The sequence below is a fragment of the Panthera leo genome, chromosome E3, assembly GCF_018350215.1.
Source record: "Panthera leo isolate Ple1 chromosome E3, P.leo_Ple1_pat1.1, whole genome shotgun sequence".
Taxonomy (NCBI): domain Eukaryota; kingdom Metazoa; phylum Chordata; class Mammalia; order Carnivora; family Felidae; genus Panthera; species Panthera leo.
The window spans coordinates 23620720-23645166 of NC_056694.1; the positions used below are offsets into that span (position 1 = coordinate 23620720).

Here is a 24447-nt window from a genome sequence, read left to right on the forward strand (position 1 = left end):
CCTTAAAGACATCTTTGAAAATAATTGGGATGCCTCACAGGCTCTAACTTTGTCTTCTAAATCAAAGTAAACGCAAGATCTTTCATTTATAATTTATATTTGCAATAATAAGATGGCCAGGCAAAGAAAAGCAGCAACTCTATTTCTGTAAATTTAGCATTTCACCCATTTCCAAATCTAAAAACATATACTTCCTTTATAAGAACAAAATATATGTTTAATAAGAATGAGTTACAAGGCGCTAAAAATGGTTATACAACTAGGGCATCAAATTCCTGAACATAAAATGAACCAAAAAAAATCCGACTTTTACTTCATTGCAATGTAATCATAAAATACATCACATATTCATGGTTTATATTCCTGGAGTCCCCTCTATTTTTAAGAATGGCTGGGGGTATTCTTATGGCTGGGTATCTTCTTAAAAAGGTAATTTCCACTTACAACCTATGGCCTTTGAGCACACATCTCTGTTTCCAGGAGACAGGTATTATTCATACTCTAGAATTTCCTATCTGAATAACTATATAGAAACGACGAAGCATGGGGCATCCTATTAAAAGCGTAAATGAAGAGCACAGTTAACACACTACTCTCAGCCCTCCCTCTCTCTCTCCTACCATCCCTCTCTCAGAACATTTCTAAGTCCTTTACAATGTTTTATCCACAGGAAGAGTTCTCTTATCAAGAGTCTTTGTCAGCCACACCATTAAGGCAATTCTGTAAATTACTCACTCCTGCTTGGTTGTAACAATCAGAATGTGGCAGATGGGGCATGTTATGATAGAGGCAGGGAAGAAAAGGGAGCAGGAAAAAGGATCTTTGGTAAACAAGTCTTTGATAATGCTGAGTAGATACAGTAGAGTTAACTTAGAAAATTCTGAAAGTATAATGAGGGCTGTTTTAAAAAACTCATTAGCATAGTGATATTTGAGAGCATTTTCAAATAGAATAAAGGAGCACAAACCACTCAGCTGCATCTTGTTTTCAGTCTAGGTTTTTTGTAATAACTAAACCCTCCTCCAAAACAATGCTCTAACCAACTTCAAGGGACTAGTCAGAATCCTTTGTTGCTTGAAATAAGTAGGGCATTAGGGCTCCAAAATCACTTTATTGTGCAATGATTATTTTAGAAACTGGATTTAGTTCATTCAAACTATAAAGGTCCTACTTTGGGGATAAAAATCCTATCAATTCCAGGGCGCCTGGGTGGTTCAGTCAGTTGAGCACTGGGCTTTGGCTCAGGTCATGATCTCACGGTTTGTGGTTTCAAGCCCTGCATCGGGCTCTGGGCTGACAGCTCAGAGCCTGGAACCTGCTACAGATTCTGTGTCTCCCTCTTTGCCCCTCCCCAGCTTGCACTCTGTCTGTCTGTCTCTCTCTCTCAAAAATAAATAAACATTAAAAAAAAAATTTTTAAATACTATCAATTCTCATTTTAAAAACCAAAATGAACAATTGAAAAGGACTATTTTAGATATTAATGCCTCAAACAGCCTATTTAAATTCATAAATTGTAAAAAACAAACAAACAAAAAAACCAAATGATACACTTGATTTAAAAAAACAAAACAACAAAAAAAGTCTTAGGCCCATCTATAAGGAAGCAGAAGCCAAACTTTTATCAACATGTTTTAATATAGAATAATCTCACCAAATCCATCTCTGAATTACTTGCAGATTTTGAAAGAAAAACATGCTCCAATAAAAAATTATGGCTTTAATAAGGGACAGTTACAGCTACACATTTAGAAGCCCTTCTTCATCTTTGTATGGTGACTTTTCACTTGTAAACTCAGTTCCACCGATGAAGACAAATGTACTGGCCCCAATCGAACTGTGTATTATTAGCCCAGGAATCGAGACCCATGGTTAAGATTTCCTCCATTTATGAGAACAATGGAAGAAGTCACTTGTCCAAATCACACTGTAAGTTACTGGCAGAGAAAAAATTGCAACTTGGAAACTCCTAATGGGCTATTCAGGCCAAGCAACCCACTCTCCCCAGCTAAGGGGAGAAAGAGCCTGACAACCGGTCCGTGAATTGATGCTTTCCGGGTGGTGGGTTGTGAGTGAAGAGCAGTCTGCACTTCAGTCTCCAACATCTTTTCATTAAAAAAAGAAAATAAAGGGGCACCTGGTCTCCCTCTCTCTCTGCCCCTCCCCTACTTGTGCTCCGTGTCTCTCTCAATCTCTCCCCACCTTCTCAAAAATAAACATTAAAAAAATTTTTTTAAGAAAATAAAGGATGTTGGGGTGCCTGGGTGGCTCAGTCAGTTAAGCGTCCGACTTCGGCTCAGGTCACGATCTCGCACTACGTGGGTTCGAGCCCCGCGTCGGGCTCTGTGCTGACAGCTCAGAGCCTGGAGCCTGTTTCAGATTCTGTGTCTCCCTCTCTCTCTGACCCTCCCCCGTTCATGCTTTGTCTCTCCCTGTCTCAAAAATAAATAAACGTTAAAAAAAAAATAAAAAAATAAAGGATGTTAACATGAGAAATAGAAAATTTTTTAATTTTATGTTTATTTTTGAGAGATGGAGAGACAGACAGAGTACGAACAGGGGAAGGGCAGAGAGAGAGAGAGAGAGAGAGAGAGAGACAGAGAGAGAGACAGAGAGAGAGACAGTACTTGAAGCAGGCTCTAGGTTCCGAGCTGCCAACACACCCCAACATGGTGCTTGAACTCACGAATCATGAGATCACGACCTGCGCTGAAGTCAGATACTTAACCAACTGAGCCACCCAGGCACCCAGAGAAATAGAATTCTTAAACTATAATAATTTCTTTTCAAGAAAGATCCCAAACCTACAGATAATGGATTCAAGTCAAGCAGCTTTCAAACTTACATTGAGAATCTCTGTTCTCTGGTGTTAACACGTACATACGATTCCTTTTTGTTTTGTTTTTTTAAATTTTTTTTTAAACGTTTATTTATTTTTGAGACAGAGACAGAGCATGAACAGGGGAGGGTCAGAGAGACAGAGAGACACAGAATCTGAAACAGGCTCCAGGCTCTGAGCCGAAGTCGGCCACTTAACCGACTGAGCCACCCAGGTGCCCCGATAAGATTCCTTTTTGATTACGCATGTGTGAAAGGTCTATGCAGATTTACTTCTAAACCCACACCCTTTACAGCTCAGCATCTTCCCACACCCTTATTTCCTCTACCATCTAACTACCATTCAGACCAACTAATTTTAACACTAACTTCTGGTGAAGCAGACTGAGGAAGGAAAACATGCTGCCAAAATTTTTTCCTGCCACAGAATCTTTTTTAAAAAATTATTGTCCCCTGAATTGTGGAATTGTTCATTAGTACACCTAATCAAAAATTAACTGTATAATCCTTTCCTGTGCCTGTGGCTTTTCCAAAACAGTATTTCTAACCCTGGAATTATTATTTTCAAGAAAACAAGTTAAGTAATAGTTTATCTTCCGGGAGGATTTAAAACATATTTTCCTTACAGAAGTGACAAAGCAATCGGCATGTTGGTAAATCCTAAATAAAAAGCAAAACACCAACAGTACAAAAAAATTGCTGTTTTGTTTTAGAAATCAAAGCCAGATCCTTAAATTTTACAACTGGATTTTTTGGCATAAATAAGGATACCTTGGCAACACAGAAAAAGAACTCAACCATTTTCTGTGTGTTTTTCATGAACTCAGATATTGAAGAGAAACAAAAAATAGTTAGCTCCCAAGCCAAGAAAACGAGGTATTAAGCTAAAAGTCTGCCCTGCCAGCAGGTTGGACAAACCCCAACCTAAGATATTACTTCCTCATTAAAATCTCAGATTGTGCCATCAGAATGCCTAAAATGAACAAATCAGGAGACTGTAGATGCTGGAGAGGATATGGAGAAACAGGAACCCTCTGCACTGTTGGTGGGAATGCAAACTGGTGCAGCCACTCTGGAAAACAGTGTGGAGGTTCCTCAAAAAAACTAGCTACCCTATGACCCAGCAATAGCACTGCTAGGAATTTACCCAAGGGATACAGGAGTGCTGATACACAGGGGCACTTGTTCCCCAATGTTCATGGCAGCACTTTCAACAATAGCCAAATTATGGAAAGAGCCTAAATGTTCATCAACTGATGAGTGGATAAAGAAATTGTGGTTTATATACACAATGGAAGACTACATGGCAATGGGAAAGAATGAAATATGGCCTTTTGTAGGAACATGGATGAACTGGAGAGTGTTATGCTAAGTGAAATGAGTCATACAGAGAGAGACAGATACCATATGTTTTCACTCTTATGTGGATCCTGAGAAACTTAACAGAAGACCATGGGGGAGGGGAAGGGGAAAAAAAGTTACAGAGAGTGAAGGAGCCCAACCATAAGAGACTCTCAAAAACTGAGAATAAACTGAGGGTTGATGGGGGGTGGGAGGGAGGGGAAAGTGGGTGATGGGTATTGAGGAGGGCACCTGTTGGGATGAGCACTGGGTGTTGTATGGAAACCAATTTGACAATAAATTTCATATTAAAAAAAATCTCAGACTGTGCTGAAAAACACCATTTTTGTGAGTATGTTCTTATTTAATACTAATAATATTGTGGACAGAATATCAACCAGTATGAATTCCCTATTTAGGTCAAACTGCAGATTTTGGCATATGTGCTACGTATTAGGGGAAAAAAATTAAGTATTTTTCATAGGATAGTAAGTTTACTAGTAGGTTACAAAGCATGTAAACTCTAGATACAATGAATTATTAATTCAGATATCTAAATTTCACTGATAATTCCATTTAGGCATTTAGTCTTAAGAAGGGCTTCAATGGCAGGCAAGCAAGCAAGGGAAGGAGCAGGGGTGAATAGGAGGGGAATGAAAACATTTCAAACACCTTCCTCCCCATATCTACTTTTGAACACATTTTTTTTACATGGGAGGAGAGTGTCAGATTAGGACTTTGGCATGAAGTTTTCAAATAATGAGTTAATTTCTTTTAAGTTTATTTATTTCTTTTGAGAGAGAGAGAGAGAGAGACAGAGAGAGACAGAGAGAAAGGGAGGGAGAGAATCCCAAGCAGGCTCTGCACTATCATCACAGAGCCCAATGTGGGACTCCATCCCACAAACCAGGAGATCATGACCTGCACTGAAACCAAGAGTCAGATGCTTAACCAACTGACCCACCCAAAAATACTGAAGTATTTCTTTAATTAGAAATTAATTCATGGGGCACCTGGGTGGCTCAATCGGTTGAGTGTCCGACTCTTGGTTTCGGTGGAGGTCATCATCTCCTAGTTTGTGGGATCAAGTCCCACGTTGGACTCTGTGCTAGGCATGGAGCCTGCTTAAGATTCTCTCAGAAAGAAGGAAAAGAAGAGAAGAGAAGAGAAGAGAAGAGAGAAGAGAGAAGAGAGAAGAGAGAAGAGAGAAGAGAGAAGAGAGAAGGGAAGGGAAGGGAAGGGAGAAGAGAAAAAAGGAGAAAAAAGGAGAAAAAAGGAGAAAAGAGGAGAAAAGAGGAGAGAAAAAAGAAAAAAGAGAAGAATTCAGTTATCACTACACAGGCCCTCCAGGATCTAATCTGAGACAGACTGCTAGTGCTAAAGGGGATCTTACAAATCACACAGTTGAACCTCACACAGACAGAAGTCTCCTATGATAGCATCCCTAATAGCTATTTAAACACTGAGAGGGGCAAGGACTTGAATACTTGAGCTGTTAGGAAGGTGTGTGTCCCTTAACTCTACCTCAACTTCTGAAACCTAGCTGTGCATGATTATACCAGAAACTATGCTTACTCCTCTCTTTCCATATAAAACTCCATTACATTTGATCGTAATCTTCCCTTCCACCCCCTTCCTACTTGGTGTTCTCTTCTCCACGCTTAAAATTTCCATGTTTTGCCAATGTTCAATCAAGTCGTGCTCCAAGAGCTACTCTAATGCTGTCTGTAGAAGCAGAAACTTAGGTGGATACAAAAGTGAGTTCATAATTCCTTTTTCCTTCTTCCTAAGGCTAAGCCTGGCTTCCAAAATATCAGAGGAGGGAGGCCCATTCTGTACCCAGCACCTTCTTCTCCTATTCAATAGAATCCATACTGAATAAAAAACAGCCCTCTTTCTAAGTCTCTCGAGCAGAAGATGGTCTTAAAACCAAGATTTGACAGTTCATACCCATTAGGATGGCTATTACCAAAAAAATAAGTAAATAACAAGTACTCGCGAAGATGCAGAGAAACTGTAGCCCTTGTATACTGCTGCCAGGATGTAAAACGGGGCAGCTGCTGTGGACAATGGTATGACAATTCCTAAAAAAATTAAACAGGATCCTACATTATAATCCAGCAATTCCACTTCTGAGTATATACCCAGAAGCAAAAGCAACGACTCAAACAGTTATTTGTACACTCGTGTTCACAATAGCATTATTCACAATAGCTAAAAGATGAGGGCAACCCAAGTGTCCACTGACGAATGAATGAGCCAAGTGTGGTACATCCATACAATGGAATATTATTCAGCCTTCTAAAGGAAGGTGATTTTGATACATGCCACAAGGATAAACCCTGAAGACATGTTTAGTGAAATAAGCCATTCACGAGAAGACAATTAATGCATAATTCCTCCTATTTCATGTTCCTAGAAGGGTCAAATTCCTAGAGACATGAAGTAGGATGATGGTTGCCAGGGGCCAGGGTGGTAGGGGGGAGGAGTGGAAAATTAGTGTTTAATTACAGAGTTTCAGTGGGGACAACAGAAAGATTCTAGAGAAGGACAGTGGTGATGGTTACACAGTGTAGATGTATTTAGTATCACTAACTGTCTTCTTAAAAATGATTAAAAGGGTTAATTCTGTGTTATGTAGTTGACCACAATAATTTTTTTAATTTAAAAAAAAAAACAAAAACCAAAAAACAAACTTTAAGAATGTCAGATTCCAGGGGCGCCTGGGTGGATCAGTCAGTTAAGCATCCGACTTCGGCTCAGGTCATGATCTCACAGTTTGTGGGTTTGAGCCCTGCGTCAGGCTCTGTGCTGACAGCTCAGAGCCTGAAACCTGCTCCAGATTCTGTGTCTCCCTCTCTCTCTGCCCCTCCCCCACTCATGCTCTGTCTCTCTCTCAAAAATAAATAAACATTAAAAAAAAGAAGAAGAATGCCAGATTCCAGGGGTGTCTGGGTGGTTCAGTCAGTAGTCTCCCGACTCCTGATTTCAGCTCAGGTCATGATGTCACCGTTGTCAGATTGAGCCTGGCTACTCACTGGGCATGGAGCCTGCTTAGGATTTTCTCTCCCTGTTTCTCAGGTGCTCACACTCTGTCTCTCAAACAAAACAAACAAACAAACAAACAAAAGCCAGATTCCAAACAGGAAAAGTGTCTACACCTTTTTTTTTTTTTTTTTTTTTTTTTGAGCAAGTAAGAGGGGGAGGGGCAGAACGAGAGGGAGAGAGATGAACTCAGGCAGGCTCCACACCCAGCACAGAGCCTGATGTGAGGCCTAATCTCACCACTGTGAGACCATGACCTGAGCTGAAATCAAGAGACAGTGGCTCAACCAACCGAGCCCACCCAGGTGCCCCAAAAAAGTCTCTACATCTGATTCCTCTTTTCCAAGTTATTCCTCACCTACCCTTCTTCCACAGTGCCAACTCCTCTAGTCCAGAAACACACTGATGAGGAAAGATGATTTCTCTCTAAATTTCTACTTAACTGTAATATGGAAAGTTTTTAAAAAATTCTAATCATGGAAAATTGTTTCTGATTCACATCCTTTAAATAATATACTCTCAAGAAGAAATACATCCGAAACCAAGAAATATACCCCAAACCATGTCTAAAAATTATACCTGTATTTCTTCTTCTGAAGCTGCCATATCATAGTTTCAGACAGCTCAGTGGCATAAATCTCTTCAAAATGAGGGCTCATGATTTTTGTGACTTCTCCATCTCCAGCACCTAAATCAAGAAGTCTATGGGTTTTCCAGTCTGGATTAATTTTTAGCAGTCTCTGAAACTGATCTGGTGAAAACACAAACATTGAGCCTCTTCCTAGCAACCTGGAAGAAAAAAAAGACAAAAATAGAAGAGTCTATGCAAATTAAGCACCCCCACATACATTCAGAGTGACTGCAGTAACTCAGCACCAATAGCCTCCTGAACTTACAAAATATTTATCTTATGTGATTATACGGTTAAATTATATACTACTTTTTATATGATTTACAGGATTAAAAGCAAAGTTAGTAAAATAAGAAAATACCTCCAGATACCATTTGGCGCTGAGTTTACAAATAACACCCCATAAAGAGTCGGCAAAGGAGAGGAGTAAAAGGTAGAAAGGAAACAGGATGAGACAGGAAGGGAAGGAAAGAAGAATGAGTAAGAGATTAAAAGGTTAATGTGAAGAATTTATGTCAAACTAGGAAGGAGAGAAGGAGATAGAGTAACAGAAAACGTATTTATCAGTTAAAAAAGATGACAGCCCAACAGAATCCGATTACAGCACTAGCCAATAATACTAAGCAGAAAAATCAAATAGGAAAAAAAAGCTGTTATTAAACTAAACAATGCGTGAGAAAAAAAATAACTTCATTATCATAGATTTTTAAGAGACACTAGAGAAAAAAATGGTCCCTGCAATATCAGTTAATTTAGACCAAAAAAGTAGATTCATACTTCCATCAGTTTATATATTACATGATCATCTGGGTCTTATTATTTCTAAAGATCCTGAAAAACATTCAAAACCACAGTAACGCCTTTAAAAAAAAAAAGCTTGAGAGGAGTTAAATGGAGATCAGAGAGAACTCTCTGAACAGACAGAGGCTGTGGCTCAAACCAAGTCTCAAGGAAGCATCACGGTGGGGAACAGAATGCACCCCCTGCTCAGCCTCGGTTTTCTAGCTCTCAAATCCTACTCTCTCCAGGGCAGGGATTCTCCAGGTCCCTTTCCCGAAATGAAGCGGAGCTCAGAGATGGCGCAGAACCATAAATAGCGAGCCGCTGCAGAAAGAAGGCGGAAAGCCTGGGAGAAGCGGCCACTTCTGGGCCTTCCCCCCTCAGCAGCTCCTGGGGCACTTCCTTCAGACCCTGGAACACAGTTTGAAAGGCACCGCTCTGGGGGCACCTGGGTGGCTCAGTTGGTTAAGCGTCCGACTTCAGCTCAGGTCATGATTTCATGGTTCATGAATTCAAACCCCATAGCGGGCTCTCTGACGTCAACACAGAGCCACTTCAGATCCCCTGTCCTCCTCTCTGTCTGGCCCTCCCTCACCTGCGCTATCTCTTTCTCTCTCAAAAATAAATAAACATTAAAAAAAATTTTTTTTTAATGAAAAGCACCAGTCTGGGAAATGGCAGGGAAATCTGGTTTGTACTGCTACTTTCTGGAAATAAGCATATGGTACAGTATGTCACACAGTGACTGGAAAGATGTGTGCAACCTGGTGCTCCTGGCAAGACCAGTTTTAGGAAAGAATTAAAATTGCAGAGTTCATATAACAGGCTCCCTCTCTCTCCACTTTTCCCATTAAGGCCTTAGGAGAGTTTAAGCAGATCTAATAATGTCTTTACAGTAAACCTTCTGCCCCACAGAATGCTAAAAAACTAGGGAAGGTGGGGGGGCACAGACATCAGATTGCTAAACATGATGCTATCCCTCAAACTGCTTACTGAGAAAGTGTTACCTCCTCCAAGACCATTATTTTTTAATCTTCTGGTGGAAAAATAGGCTACAGAAAGCAAATATGAGAAAAGAGACTGAACTTACTGAAAGAGCTTTACAAAACTTCACACAGGAGCCACCGTCAGAGCAGGAAGAGGGTACAGGCAGCACAGTGTGGGGGATGCAGTGTTGGTGTTGACTTGCCATAGGATCAAAAGTTGCAAAACAGTTTTTTGGCTCAAACTTTCCCGGTTATAAAATACCATGCTTCTCCTAGCCACCTTCTTGGGATGTAAGGACTCCTGACATTATAATCATAAAACTCTAGAGCTAGAGGTCATCTGACTTGTCTACATTTAAAGGCATCAGAGACGGAAGCACTGTCTATCCCCAAAGATCATGAGCAACAGAGGCTCCAAAAAAAGATTAAAAGTGTAAAAAATAAAAATAAAAATTTTTTAAAAAATCGTCAAGCCCAGTGTTTCTCAACCAGGACCAACTCCACCCTCTAGGGGGCACTGCGAGTAGGTGGGAGAGTCTGGGGTCATCCCCATGACCCGGGAGTGCCGCTGGTTAGTGAACCAGGCCAGAAACGCTAGACTTCCAGATAGAAGTGGGTCAGTCCCACACGATAAAGAATTATCCCACTGAAAATACCAAGACACTGACCTCGCTCAATACAAGGTTTCCAGCAAACATCAGGTATGGCTCTCTAATTTGTCTTTAATTTCTAAAGGTAGTGATGTCCATGGGCGGTGGGGGGTTTGTGTTTATTAACCATCCTAGGTTCTCTGGCCACAATCTAAGTTCTCTCTAGATTTAGAATCTATAGAGGAGGTGTGTCTCCTTACAGGTATCTTCCTTATAATATAGACTCTGAAAACAGCTATCAGGTCTCTCCTTATTTAGCCTTTCCCTTTCTAACATAAAGGAGGTCTGGTAAGTATCTTCTTAGTCCAACAAGGCACCACAGTGCAGGGTGCCTCAGAGATACCACAGGTCCAGTTCCAGACCACCACGATAAAGCAAGTATCACAAGCAGGCCAAATGAATTTTTTGGTTTCCCAGTGCACATAAATGTTGTTTACATTATACCATGGCCTATAAAGTATGCAACAGCATTATATCTAAAAAAACAATGTACATACCTTAGTTAAAATATACTTTATTGTGAAAAAACAGCTAACCATCAAGTGAGTTTTCAGCAAGTCGTAACCACTAATCAGAGATCACCAGAATACAGTAATGAAAAAGTCTGAATACTGGGAGAATTACCAAAATATGACACACAGATCCAAAGTGAGCAAATGCTACTGGAAAAAATGGCACTGATAGACGTGCATGACACAGGGTTACCACAAAGTTCCAATTAAAAAAAAAAAAAAGGCAATTATCTGTGAAGTGCAATGAGGGATGCCTGTAGTTATTTAAGACACAGCAATTCATGGTAATAATCTACCATGGATGGAAAGTACCAGCAGGCTCAAAACTAAGCTTTCCGGTGAGAATAAGACACAGGACATGTTTTGAGAGAGTGGGAGGTGAGAGTTAAACAAAACCAAACAAAAAACAGAAGAGCTGCAGATAAGGGAATCCAAAGGAATTTATTAATTGCATTGCCTCTCTTTGACCAAACCGTGAAATTCCAAATCAAGGAATTTTAACCAGGGTCCCATGGGGCAGAGGTTGGGGGTAGGGGTGGGGGATGAAGGGGGGAGGTGGTTCAGAGTTTGAAATCTCCCAAAACTGAATGTGAAATTTTGAATGAAAATACTATTTGAAGAGAAGATCCCTACCTTTCATCATTTTCAAAAGGTAAAGGACCTCATAAAGGATAAGAATCACTGCTACAATGACTTGCCTGCTTTCCAAAATAAATAAAATGGTACAGAACAGAAATTCAGTGTAGTCAATTTTAGAAACAAAACGTCAGACCAAGTTGTATAAACTCAACTACCAAGACAAAAATAACAACGGCCTGCTGAAGCAAACCTAAGGCAGTTTCATATAAACAATGAAGAAAATCAAGAAAGAAATCTTGAGAAATGGCTCATGGTGCCTAAAAACATATTTAAAGACCAGATGATAGACCAGGGATCCAGACAGTCAGGAGAAGCTGGCTTGAAACCTCAAGGGGGGGAAAAAAAGTGGGCCCAACCAGTGGCTTTAAGCAGTCCAATAAGGCTTTGTAAACACTAAACTCTACTGATTTTCTCCTTGGCATTCTAGATTCTTGGGCCTTGGGGATTTTTGAAAATTTGGCCAAGAAAAGACTGAAAAAAATCTGTACTCCTAAAGCTTTCTCCATGGATTTACATGAGAGAACCACACTAGAGATGGGCATTCCACAGCAAGTTTACAAAATTCTGGTGCGCCTAGACATTATGTTAAGAACAGATGTTGGGCCTTCACTCGAAATAAGCCATCACACATTGCTGGGTTGATTAAATCCCCCCTCTCAAAAGAAAAAAAAAAAAAAACTTGTTCCTGGGAAGTGTGCTAAAGCAAAGATTTTACTCTTCACCACATGTTAAGGGCTTAGTTCTTGCTACTCTCTACAGTAGGGGACTAGCAGCATCATGGGCATCACTTGGGAGCTTATTAAAAATGCAGAATCCTTGGGGCACCTGGGTGGCTCAGTCAGTTAAGCGTCCAACTTCAGCTCAGGTCATGATCTCGCGGTCCAGGAGTTCAAGCCCCGCATCGGGCTCTGTGCTGACAGCTCAGAGCCTGGAGCCTGTTTCGGATTCTGTGTCTCCCTCTCTCTCTGACCCTCCCCCATTCATGCTCTGACTCTCTCTGTCTCAAAAATAAATAAATGTTAAAAAATTTTTTTTAAAAAATGCAGAATCCTAGGTCCCTGACCTACTGATTCACAATCTGCGTTTTCACCAGATCTCCGGGTTGTTTCTTGTGCACATCGAAGCTGGGAAGCACTGCTCCAAGTAACTCCCACCGTAGAAATACAGACTAATGAGGCTATTTATCAAGTTATGGTGAATCTACTTTCTTAAGTTTTTTTATGTTTATTTATTTTTGAGAGAGAGACAGAGACAGAACATGAGTGGGGTGGGGCAGAGAGAGGAGACACAGAATCCGAAGCAGGCTCCAGGTTCTGAGCTGTCAGCACAGAGTCCGATGCGGGGCTTGAACCACGAACAATTAGATCATGACCTCAGCCGAAGTCAGACGCTTAACCAACGGAGCCACCCAGATGCCTCAAGTTATGATGAATATAAAAGGCACAACTGCAGAAGGCTAAGACACTGGACCCACCCACTGCCAAGGATTCTGACTAGCACAAGTATTGTAGCTGAGGTGATCAATACCTTTAACAAAATAGCTTTTCTCTTTCATTTTCTTTTTTTAAACCTAAGGAGAAAGAAAAAATACACAAGACTCACTTACCCATTGATAGATGTTCTAGACATAAACAGGCTAAAAACAGATGACACAAAAGAGTGATATAATTGGATAAATAGCCAGCCAGATTTCTCAATACTGTTGTTTAAGAAGATCTGTGTTCCTTGATCAAGATAGCTCTGAACAAAGACAGCCTGGAGTGATTCGCATAATTTCTCTCTGTTGCACACGTACCACTAAAAAAAAGAAGAACAAGTGAAAACACACAACTTAAGTGTCATCTAAGAAGTCCAAAAACAGAAGCCAGAAGACTAAATCAAATCCAGTATTTCTAAATGGTATAATCTCATGGCACTGGGAGGATAATCATCATCTCTTACACTCAGATGACCTATAAAGTGTAAAATACTTCCACATACATAATTTCTCATCTAATTCTCATAATGTAGGGGGCGCAGGGGGAAGAGGTTTCTGAGTCATGCAGTTTAGTAGGTGACAGAGCCAGGCCACAGTCCTTGTATTCTGACTCCCCTCCCGATATTTCAGTCACTATATCCCCAGGACCCTGAGATCTAGGAAGGCTCAGTTGGCCTCTCCTTCACTGAAAATCAACATCAGAAGGCAGTAACTAGCATTATTAACCTTGTTTTTAGATAAGGAAACAGTCACATAACGCAATGGTTTAATTCAAAACCAGCAAACAAATCAATGGCAGAGTAAAGCAGCAGAAATTACCACTCCAGTGACCAGATAAAGCTGCCTTTCTTCTTGTAGGCTATATAGAGGCCTTTAGAATTATTGAGGTGCGCTTTACCAGGTCATAGAACATTCTCACAGACCGGGGGCAATATGTGCTTGAGAAGGATCAAGAAGTTACTTAAGGTCACATTGTAATCGATGAGAAGACAAGGTAATAACATGCTGAGAACGAGACTTCTGGGAACAGGCTCTAACATGAACGTACTTTTCAGAACAAAATTCAGGAGCTTCAACTGTGGATGAAATTTAACCTTCTATAATAAATGTTTTCCGTTTAGAGTTAGTGTACCAGGGAAGGGAGGGAAGTCAATCATAGGGTATGTCAGCTTTAGAGTGTGTTCCATGATCAAGTCCTGGCTCTGCCATTCGTGTGTAAGCTTGGACAAGTCACTTAATCTCTGGGCCTCTGTTCATTCATCTGTAGACTAGAGAGGTCACTGGTATCTATCTATCCTAGTAGGGTATTGAGAGGATTAAATAAGGTAATGCAGGCAAATCCTCAATGCAGTACCAGACACACAGAAGAATCCTATAATAGCAACGAGATTCCTCTAACATGGCCTGATAAATAAGAGTAAGCCCATTAATTACAATGATGAAACTGTAGGGTTGACCAGTTATTATTAATCCATTATCTGCTAAAAAAACAATCAATCTTTCCCAATAAAGAGAGCCTTCGTCAAAAGTAATTTGCTTCCGGGGCGCCTGGGTAGCTCAGTCGGTAAGCGTCCGACTTTGGCTCAGGTCATGATCTCACAGTTCGTGAGTTTGAGTCCCGCGTCAGGCTCTGTGCTGACAGCTCAGAGCCTGGAGCCTGCTTTGGATTCTGTGTCTCCCCCTCTCTCTGCTCCTCCCCCACTCACACTCTTTCTCTCACAAATAAATAAACATTTAAAACAATTAAAAAAAAAAAGGTAATTTGCTTCCCCCTGACAAATATGACCATTTATCAACAGGCATCCTGTAACTGCTTACGCGATTGGTGGGCCAATTTTACAGTCATCCTAAGCTTGCTAAATGTTAAAACAAATCTTGGGTAACATTCCTGACACTAGCATTGAAAGGAACCAGTTACAATCCAATACAAGCAAGCAAACAGGCACATTAAAAATTTAAAGATTAACTAATCTTTTTTTTTTTTTTTTTTTTTTTTTAAATTTTTTTTTTCAACGTTTTTTTATTTATTTTTGGGACAGAGAGAGACAGAGCATGAACGGGGGAGGGGCAGAGAGAGAGGGAGACACAGAATCGGAAACAGGCTCCAGGCTCTGGGCCATCAGCCCAGAGCCTGACGCGGGGCTCGAACTCACGGGCCGCGAGATCGTGACCTGGCTGAAGTCGGACGCTTAACCGACTGCGCCACCCAGGCGCCCCGAACTAATCTTTTTTTTTTTTTTTACAAACCCTATATCCAAACTAGATACCAAATTTCCCATCTGTTGACTGATTTGTTAATTTACTTTTTTTTTTTTGAGGTTTATTTATTTATCTTGAGAGAGAGCACGCGCATCTGCCCAAGCAGTGGAGGGGCAGAGAAAGAGGGAAAGAGAGAATCCCAAGCAGGCTCCTGCTCTGTCAGCACAAAGCCCAGCGCAGGGCTCCATCTCACGAACCTAACGGTGAGATCACGACCCAAGTCACAATCAAGAGTCAGATGCTCAATGACTGAGCCACCCAGGAGCCCCTGTGTTCATTTACCATTTAAACACTGTTACCAAAACTGCTTGGACTTGATAACTATTTTCACTTTTTCCACTCTACATGATAAGCTTCTTATATTTACTGCCTATACTTTCTTCCTTGGTCTGAAAATGTTCTTGCTTAATCATTAATTCTTAATATTCACTGTGCCTGAAGTTATGCCCCAGTATAAGTCATAAACCATTTTTTATTATACTCACAACCTCCTGGTACACATTCTGAACTCTGTGATACTGAGGCTACTCTGACTTTTATTTATTTTTTATTTTCTGAAATGACTAATAAAGATGAAAGCCATCACCTTAGTAATAGGCAATCAGGTACCTTCTATTAGTGCAGACAAGAAGTCATTCAAGTGAAACAGAGGAGCTAAGAATTCCTTGGCATCCACTTGTAAATGGACAACTAGAACAACAATGGACTCTGACTTCTAGAACGAAGTAAGACTTGGCATCATTAACTGCAAATATTGCTTTCAAGTGCCAAGAGGAAAACTCCAGTTCTTAACAGCATTTCTCTCAATTCACTGACACATGTGGTTGAACCTTTACAGCTATACAAGTGCTTCAGAAAAGAAACTGCTTACTGAACAGAATGTGCTATGGAATGAGAAGGAGTAAAGCCCTTCTCTTTAAAGACAAAGGTTGGAACATTACAAAAATTTGTATAAGAGGGGGGTGGAAAGCCTGGGTGGCTCAGTCGTCCAACTTTAGCTCAGGTCATGATCTCGCAGTTCATGAATTCAAGCCCTGCATCGGGCTCTGTGCTGACAGCTCAGAGCCTGGAGCCTGCTTCACATTCTGTGTCTCCCTCTCTCTGCCCCTCCCCTGCTCACACTCTGTGTGTGTGTGTGTGTGTGTGTGTGTGTGTGTGTGTGTGTGTTTGAGCGTGCATCTCTCTCTTAAAAATAAATATTAAAGAAAAAATTCTTAAGATAAAGGTTGGGGGTGCCTGGGGGGCCCAGGGGGTTGAGTGTCTGACTCTAGATTTCAGTGCAAGCCTGCTTAAGGTTCTCTCCCTCTCTCTCTGCCCCTCCCCAGCTCACGGGCACACGCATTCTCTCTCTCTCTCTCAAAATAAATTAATTAAAAATAAATAAATATAAAAGTTGAAACCCATGCTCCTCCTGACCATTTGCATGATACAAATGCCAACTCCACAGCATTATTCAGAATCATCAAAAAGTGGAAACAAACCCAAACGTCCATCAACTGATGGATAAACAAGATATGACTGATCTATACAACAGAATATGGATTATTCAACCATAAAAAGCAGTGAAGTCCTGATTCAGGTGACAACGTGGATGAACTGTGAAAACATTATGCTAAGGGAAAGAAGCCAGTCACAAGTGGCCACAAATGATATGTTCACTTACATAAAGTGTCCAGAATAGGCAGGTTCAGAGACAGAAAGTAGACCAGTTGCCAAGGGTTTGGGGGCAGGGGGCAGTGGGGAGTGTCTACCAATGGATACGCAGTTTCTTTCTGGAGTGATGAAAACGTTCTAAAACTAGAGAGTGATGGTGGTTGCACAACTGTGTAAATATATTGTACTAAAAAACATTGAACTATACACTTAAAAAGGATGAATTTTATGGTATGTGAACTATACATATCTCAATAAAGGTTATTTTTAACATATATTTACATATCTAAATGTGGATAGCACTGTAATTAAAAGTGGTTTGAAAATTTAAGTGGCCAAACAAGCCTCTCTAAAAACTGAAAATTTTAAATGCAAATCTGATCACATCACGACCCTGCTACACAGAAGTCTGAAGCTAATATCCAAAATGTTCAATATGGCTTACCAGGTCCTACATGATTTGTCCAGTCTGCGTCCACAGTCACCTCGTGACACTGCCTGCCCACCCATAACACCTGGCCATTCACTATGTCATAACACTGCACCCCTCTCTTTTTCTGGAAGGCTCCTTTCCTCTGGATATCTCACATGGTGTTTGCTCCATCCCCTACATTTCCATCACCCCAAACCACTCTCTCTTTACCTGGTCAATTCGACCTAATACTAAAATATTTCTTCAAGTATGTTTGCCTTGAATTTGCAGACTAGGCTGGGTTCCCCCCATCCGAATACCTCTCTCCTACATCTCATATGTCTCCTTGGTAACATTTATGAACACTGAACTAATAACTGTACATAATTATATGTTCAGTGTATATCTTCCCAGAGAGAAAGAGATTTCATAAAGTGAGGGACAATGACGGACTTCAGTGCCTAATACGGATACAGTGAACAATAAATGTTTGTCAAATGAACTACTGTTAAAATCACAGGCAGCCTTGGGGCATCTGGGTGGCTCAGTTAGTTGAGTTGCCGACTCTTGATTTTGGTTCAGGTCATGATTCCAGGGTCTTGGGATCGATCCCCACATCAGGCTCCAGGCTGAGTGTTGAGCATGGAGCCTGTTTAGGATTCTCTCTTTCTATCCCCTCTGCCCCTCCCATGCTCGCTCTCTCAAAAAAAAAAAAAAAAAAAAAAAAATTAATGTTTAAAAAATAAAAATAAATAAAGTCACAGGCAGCCTAACATAGAATTTGGAGTTTCTAACAAAATCCTGGAGGGAATGAATATAAGGATAACCACAGAGATAGCTGTCACTGGGTTTCTGTCAATTTCTGAAACTCCAAGGTTTTTGAAAGGTCTTACTTTTCTTTTTTATTTTATTATTATACTTTATTTATTTATTTATTTATTTATTTATTTATTTGTAGTAAACTCTATATCCAACGTGGGGCTCGAACTCATGATCCCGAGATCAAGAGTCATATGCTCCCCTGACTGAGCCAGCCAGGCACCCCTGAAAGGTCTTGCTTAAACTCACTTCTGCAAACAGTGGTCAAACCTACCCACTCACCACAAAATTGCAACACCACAAGCAAGCAAGGAAGGATGACACTGACTAAAACACCTACTTTGTTTCAGGCCCTTGGCCAAGTACATTCACATTTCATTTACCACCCCACAACTTCTGGACAAATGGGAAGCCTGGGGTTTCTGAGCACTTCCAGCTGATTGAGGTTCCTATTCTAGGTGCATGTTGTTTTATAAAGGTTTCTTTCAAAGAAGTTTCTTCTCGGTCTACCCAGTGTGTCTGAGATTTATTTTCAGAAAAGAAAGCAGGACCATTCTGTCCAACTAAACTGGACGGGGGTGTGTTTAGAGAAAAGATAATCTGATCTAGATAGCAACTAAATTACAGGGTTTCTCAACCTCAGCATTACCGACATTTGGGGCCAGATAATCATAATTTGTTATGAGATGTGTCTGATGTATTAGAAGATGTTTAGCAGCATCCCAAGCCTCTACCCATCAGATGCCAGGAGCGCTCCCCACTCCCCTCCCATCAGGACCACCCAAAATGTCCCAGACATTGCCAAATGCCCCCTGGGGGACAAAATCACCACTGCTTGAGAACCCCTAAATGGGCCTACCCAGAAAATTTCATTAGTGTTTCCTAATTATCCCAGCTTAACAGTGGTCTAGGGAAAAACTAAAGATGGACTTACACTCCAGAGGAGAGAAAAAAAAATCAGAAACCAAGGGAATCAAATAATGGGATTACGATCTTGGCCAAGAACTTCAAGCCTTAAATAAGCAGTCCCCTTGCCCTTAAGATGAGATGCTGATAGAAAAATCAATGCAGGAGCCCCTGCCACCCCACTGGAGTTCCTCTCTCCAGACAACCCAGCTTAAATGAAAAGCTGTAATGAGCTCACAGCACTGGGTGGACTATCTGCAGGCTCCCATGCACTTTCAAGCAGGTGAGTTCTTTGAATGTGTGCTCCTCAAAGACTACAGAGACCAAGGTGCGCAGGCAAGAACAAAGCATCATGCTCATTAAACGTTCGCATTGGAAGGACTGTGTGCCAAGCCCACTGTGGGCTGGCCTCCTCAGCTGGAGACCAGTGCCGGGAAAAACGTCATTTTAGCATCTTCCTTCAAAGCTCACTTGAACTTTCTCCAATCCAAGACGGTAAGGAAATCTTTAAATAACGAATTCTAATCAAACCAGTTATACCATGCAGTCATCTACTAATGCCGAGTACAAGGTAGGATGTGGTAATTAACCAGAACTTCTAAAAATTACAGTAAATACTGTAAAATACAGTAAATACAGAACTTCTAAAAATACAGTAAATTACTTGCAACAAGACTGTAGCTATACTAAAAATCAGACAAATAGCCAAATGAAGTAGACATGAGTTGTGAATGCATATGTGACAATATTCGCTAATCAAAATATAAGGTATTAGGTCAGGTCCCATGAACATCTCCTAATCTTTATATAATCTTGGTGGATCAGTCATTCCTTCAAAGCAGAAATATAATTTTCTGATGAGATTATATTTGCTTATCAAACAAAGGGATATAGTTAAAAGCTTACCAGAATTTATTTTTTAGTTCAATAGTCAAACGTGTTATATAATTATCTTTTCTTCCAAAATACAGAGGACTTGAACACAGAGGAGTTAGAAAGTTATTTTAGGGGGGCACCCAGGTGGCTTAGTCAGTTAAGCATCGGACTTCAGCTCAGGTCATGATCTCATAGCTCGAGTTCAAGCCCCACGTGAGGCTCTGTGCTGACAGCTGGGAGCCTGGAGCCTGCTTCAGATTCTGTCTCCGTCTGATTCTTTGCCCCTCCCCTGCTCGCACACTGTCTCTGTCTCTCTCTCAAATATAAACATTTGAAAAAAGAAAGTTATTTTAGGGGTTGGGCGCCTGGGTGGCTCAGTTGGTTAAGTGTTCCACACTTCATCTTAGCTCAGGTCATGATCTCATGGTTCGGGAGTTCGACCCTGGCATCAGATTCTGCACTGATAGCACAGAGCCTCCTGCAATTCTGTCTCTCCCTCTCTCTGCCCCTTCCCCACTTGTGCTCTCTTTCTCTCTCAAAATAAACTTAAAAAAAAAAAAGGTTATTTTAGGGGGCACCTGGGTGGCTCAGTCAGTTAGGCGTCCTACTCTTGATTTTGGCTCAGGTCACAATCTTAGGGTCATGAGATTAAACCCTATGAGAGCCCTGTGTCGTGCTTAAGATTCTCTCTCCCTCACCCCCTTCGCTACTGGTGCTTTATCCCCTAGATACAGGCACAGAGCCCCTAAGACTCTTGGGGCATCCCCTAAGTGTTAAAGAGTATCTTTTGGGGGCGCCTGGGTGGCTCAGTCGGTTAAGCATCCGACTTCGGCTCAGGTCATGACCTCACGGTTCATGGGTTCGAGCCCCGCATTGGACTCTGTGCTGACAGCTCAGAGCCTGGAGTTGTTTCAGATTCTGTGTCTCCCTCTCTCTCTCTCTCTGCCCCTCCCCCACTCGTGGTCTGTCTCCCTCTGTCTCAAAAATAAACAAACATTAAAAAAATTAAAAAAAAATAAAGAGTATCTTTTGTATGCTAATATAGTGATAGGGGGAGGGGGGTTTGAACTTTCAGCCCCACCTCCAACCTCCAGACAAAGGAGAGGAGTTAAGAGATTGAGTTATCACCAAAGGTCAGTGATTTAATCAACCATGCCTAGGTAATGAAACCCTCATAAAGCCCCTAAACAACATGGCTCTAGGGACTTCCAGGTTGCTGAACACCTGGAGAGGGCATGGAAGCTCTGTGCCACCTTCTACCGGCCATACCTTGCCCTATTCGTCTCTTCCATTTGGCTTTCCCTGAATCGTATCCTTTATAATAAACGAGTAAACAAGTAAAATGTCTTCCTAAATGGAGTCATTCTAGCAAATTATCTAACCTGAGGGAGGGTTGTGGGAACCCCAGAATTTGTACACAAATTGGGCAGAAACATGGGGGGGTAGTCTATGTACCCCCAACTTGCAGCTGGCACCCGAAGGGAGGGCAGTCTTGCAGGATGAAGTCCTTAAGCCTCTGGACAGATGTTAACTCCGGGTTGTGTCAGAACAGAAATGAATTGTAGGACACCCAGCCAGTGTCAAAGAAATAGTGGGTGTTGGAAAAAAGACACCCTAGGTACGATTTTTTTTCCAACATTAAACTTGACCAAAGCACTCACAAACTGGATGAAAGCCAGAACTTGGGACACTTATCCCAACGTTGTCTAACTCACACACTACAAAACTGCAACTGGTGTTTTTGCATACAGCTACATGGATTCAATGTCTCCACACAGCTCTGCTAAAGTGGGGGCAGTTTCCTACTAAGGAGACAGCCTACTTTCACAGGCCCTCATACAACACAAGGCTTCCTAGGAGTGGCATCATGAAAAGGTAGGAAAAGCCTGGGCCTTGAAACCAGACAGAGCAGAGATCAAAACCCAACTCTGCCACCTACCAAGTATCTCCTGAGCAAGTGTCATCGCTCTTAGGCTCATCTGTCTATTAAAAAAGGGGGTGCGCCACCTACCTCTGGGAGTTGTTATGAGGATTAGAGAGAATCATTAAAGTGTCTGGCAGACAATAGAAACACAGTAACTTGATTTCCTTTCCCTTCCTGTCCAAGGACCACAAAAGCCAGTTAGAGAACTGAAGTTCAAGAGAATGCCTAAAAACCACACCGTAGGTCTGGGCACCCAGCCATTCTCAAAAGGAATGAGTAACCAAAGACCTGAGGCATTTAGCACCACTAAAAACAACTGGAAAGGCTCCACTGACGGGGTCCATGAACACAGAATCTTTTCTACTACAGGGGGTGGTCAGACTAAGCCTGACGACCTGGACCTGGCAGCTAAGGACTCAAAAATCACATTCTAAGTTCTGCAATGAATCCTATCAGTCCAGACATTCAATCATTGACACTTCCTTGCATTGAAGCACAGCATAAGAGTCAACATTCAAACCATTCATTTTTCTTCCACAGATGACACAAACCTAAACCAACAACCTCTTTATATGAGATTTCAATGTGTACAGTGACAAGGCACCCAAGTCCATGGAGGGAAACAATTCATATGGATTAGATTAAGTTGTTTCAGCTTTGATTTAATAAATAAATAATTGGCAATTTTCATTTAAAATATGCACTCACTGTTAGAATTTTATAATCCTAAGATTTTAACAATGCTTTAGAAGGTCTAAGCAATGGTCTTTTACTGGCAATTACCAGGGTGCCCTCAAGCACCTTCTAGTGTATTCAGCAGCAGAGAGAGATCCTGATATTCTGTGAAACTGAAGCAAACACTTGTTGTTTTTTCAATGTGTCTTTATTTTGAGAGAGAGACAGCATGAGCAGGCGGCGGGGCCAGCACAGAGAGAGGGAGACACAAAATCCAAAGCCGGCTCCAGGCTCTGAGCCTTCAGCACAGAGCCGGACACAGGGCTCAAACCCACAGACGGCGAGATCACCACCTGAGCCAAAGTCCAAAACTTAAATGACTGAGCCACCCAGGCACCCAGAGGCAAACATTTGGATAGGGTTTCAACACAATTGTAAGGAAGGAAAGAAACTCCTTTCAAAATCTCTTTGGTGTTCAGCTGCAGAGGCCTCCAGATTCTGGAAGGCAGCTCAGAAGAGGATACAAATCCATCAGTGTCCATCTGGCTAGCTGGTGACTGCCCTTGAGCATTGTTAACTTGTGCCTGACTTTGATCAGCCCCTGCAAAGTAAATGGGGAGTGAGGGGACAGGACACCGAATCTGTCCATTAGCACAACCTGTGACCTATGGCTGTGATGTCCAAGTATTTTTTCATTTGGAAAAAAACCCCCAGTTGTTTCAATTCCGTCTTATACCCCATCACCCCGTGCAACATAACACAGTTCAGAGCTTACAGAAGGTGAAAAAATAAGTCAGATATAACACAACCTTGCAGTTTTAAGTTATACCTTGCTAATTCCAGATATTCAAGGTTACCTGTGCTCTTAAGAATCCTTACAGTACATCACCTGCAGAAACCGTCCTGGCTGGGTTCCAGGGAGTTCCATAACAATTCTTTTGGCACTCCATCAGTTCAGAAACTACTGAATGACTATTATTATCAAGAACCTAGTTAGTGAGGCCTAAGAGTCCTTTCAAGTTTCAACAGCTCCATAATTGATGCATTAACTTGAAGTACTAGGTACAATGAGACAAAAACACTAGATGCAAAGTTTTTGTTGTTGCTGTCTTCTTTTTAAGTTCCAAGCCTGCCAATGTTGAAAAGTGACATATCTAGTTTCTCATTGCCTGGCTCTACTTCTTCCCAATGTGGCAAACTATCCACCATGCAACTGTGACTAAGAAATGTGCTGCTGATGAAGGCAGCTGGAAACTTTCTCTGGAGAAGACTCTTTTTTTCTGTAAGGGGCTACAGAGTAAATAGTTCAGCTCGTGGGTCACACAGTACCAACCACTGCTGCTGTAGTGTGGAGGTCCCTATGGGCAGTAAGTAAACGAATGTGGTGGCTCTGTTCCAACAAGACCTTATTTGTGGATGCTGAAATTTGAATTTCATATAAGAAATTTTCTCATATTATAAAATATTACATGCTTTTGCAGCCATTTAAAAACGTAAAACTATTCTTACTTTATAGGCTGTAACAAACAAGTCAGTGAGCCCAATTTGGCCTGCAAGCCACATCCCAGCTCTAAGAGAAGCCCTTCCTTGCTTCTCCCTTGCTTAAAGTGAAAAGTAATCCCAGCTTGAAGCTAGCACACCAAACCAAGTTATTAAAATGGTGCTGCTACTACAGTTTTAGAACTACTTTAGGGCAAAGGAGCCTTGCAACTCATCTCCAGGCTATCATAACTAAATAGCAATTTTTAATGATAAACATTTCCCAAGATTTCTCTTTTAACCAGAGAATCCTCCACCATAATTTCTTAATAAAATCATCATAAAGAAAACTTGTGCTAAGTACGGTTCAATTAAATCCACTGGGGCACCTGGGTGGCTCAGTCGGTTGAGCATCGACTTCAGCTCAGGTCATGATCTCACGGTTTGTGAGTTCGAGCCCCGCGTTGTGCTCTGTGCTGTAAGCTCAGAGCCGGGAGCCTGCTTCAGATTCTGTGTCTCTCTCTCTCTCTGCCCTTCCCCCGCTC

The 24447-nt window shown here is 41.4% G+C and overlaps 1 protein-coding gene across 1 annotated transcript in view; it reads right to left on the reverse strand.

Annotated features, from left to right (window-relative positions):
- The window catches only part of METTL9 (methyltransferase like 9), a 49553-nt gene that overhangs the window by 22513 nt on the left and 2593 nt on the right, over nucleotides 1–24447 (reverse strand). The window contains 2 exon segments of the mRNA XM_042922294.1: nucleotides 7804–8013; nucleotides 13029–13219. Of these exon segments, the coding sequence (XP_042778228.1) occupies nucleotides 7804–8013; nucleotides 13029–13219 (401 nt within the window).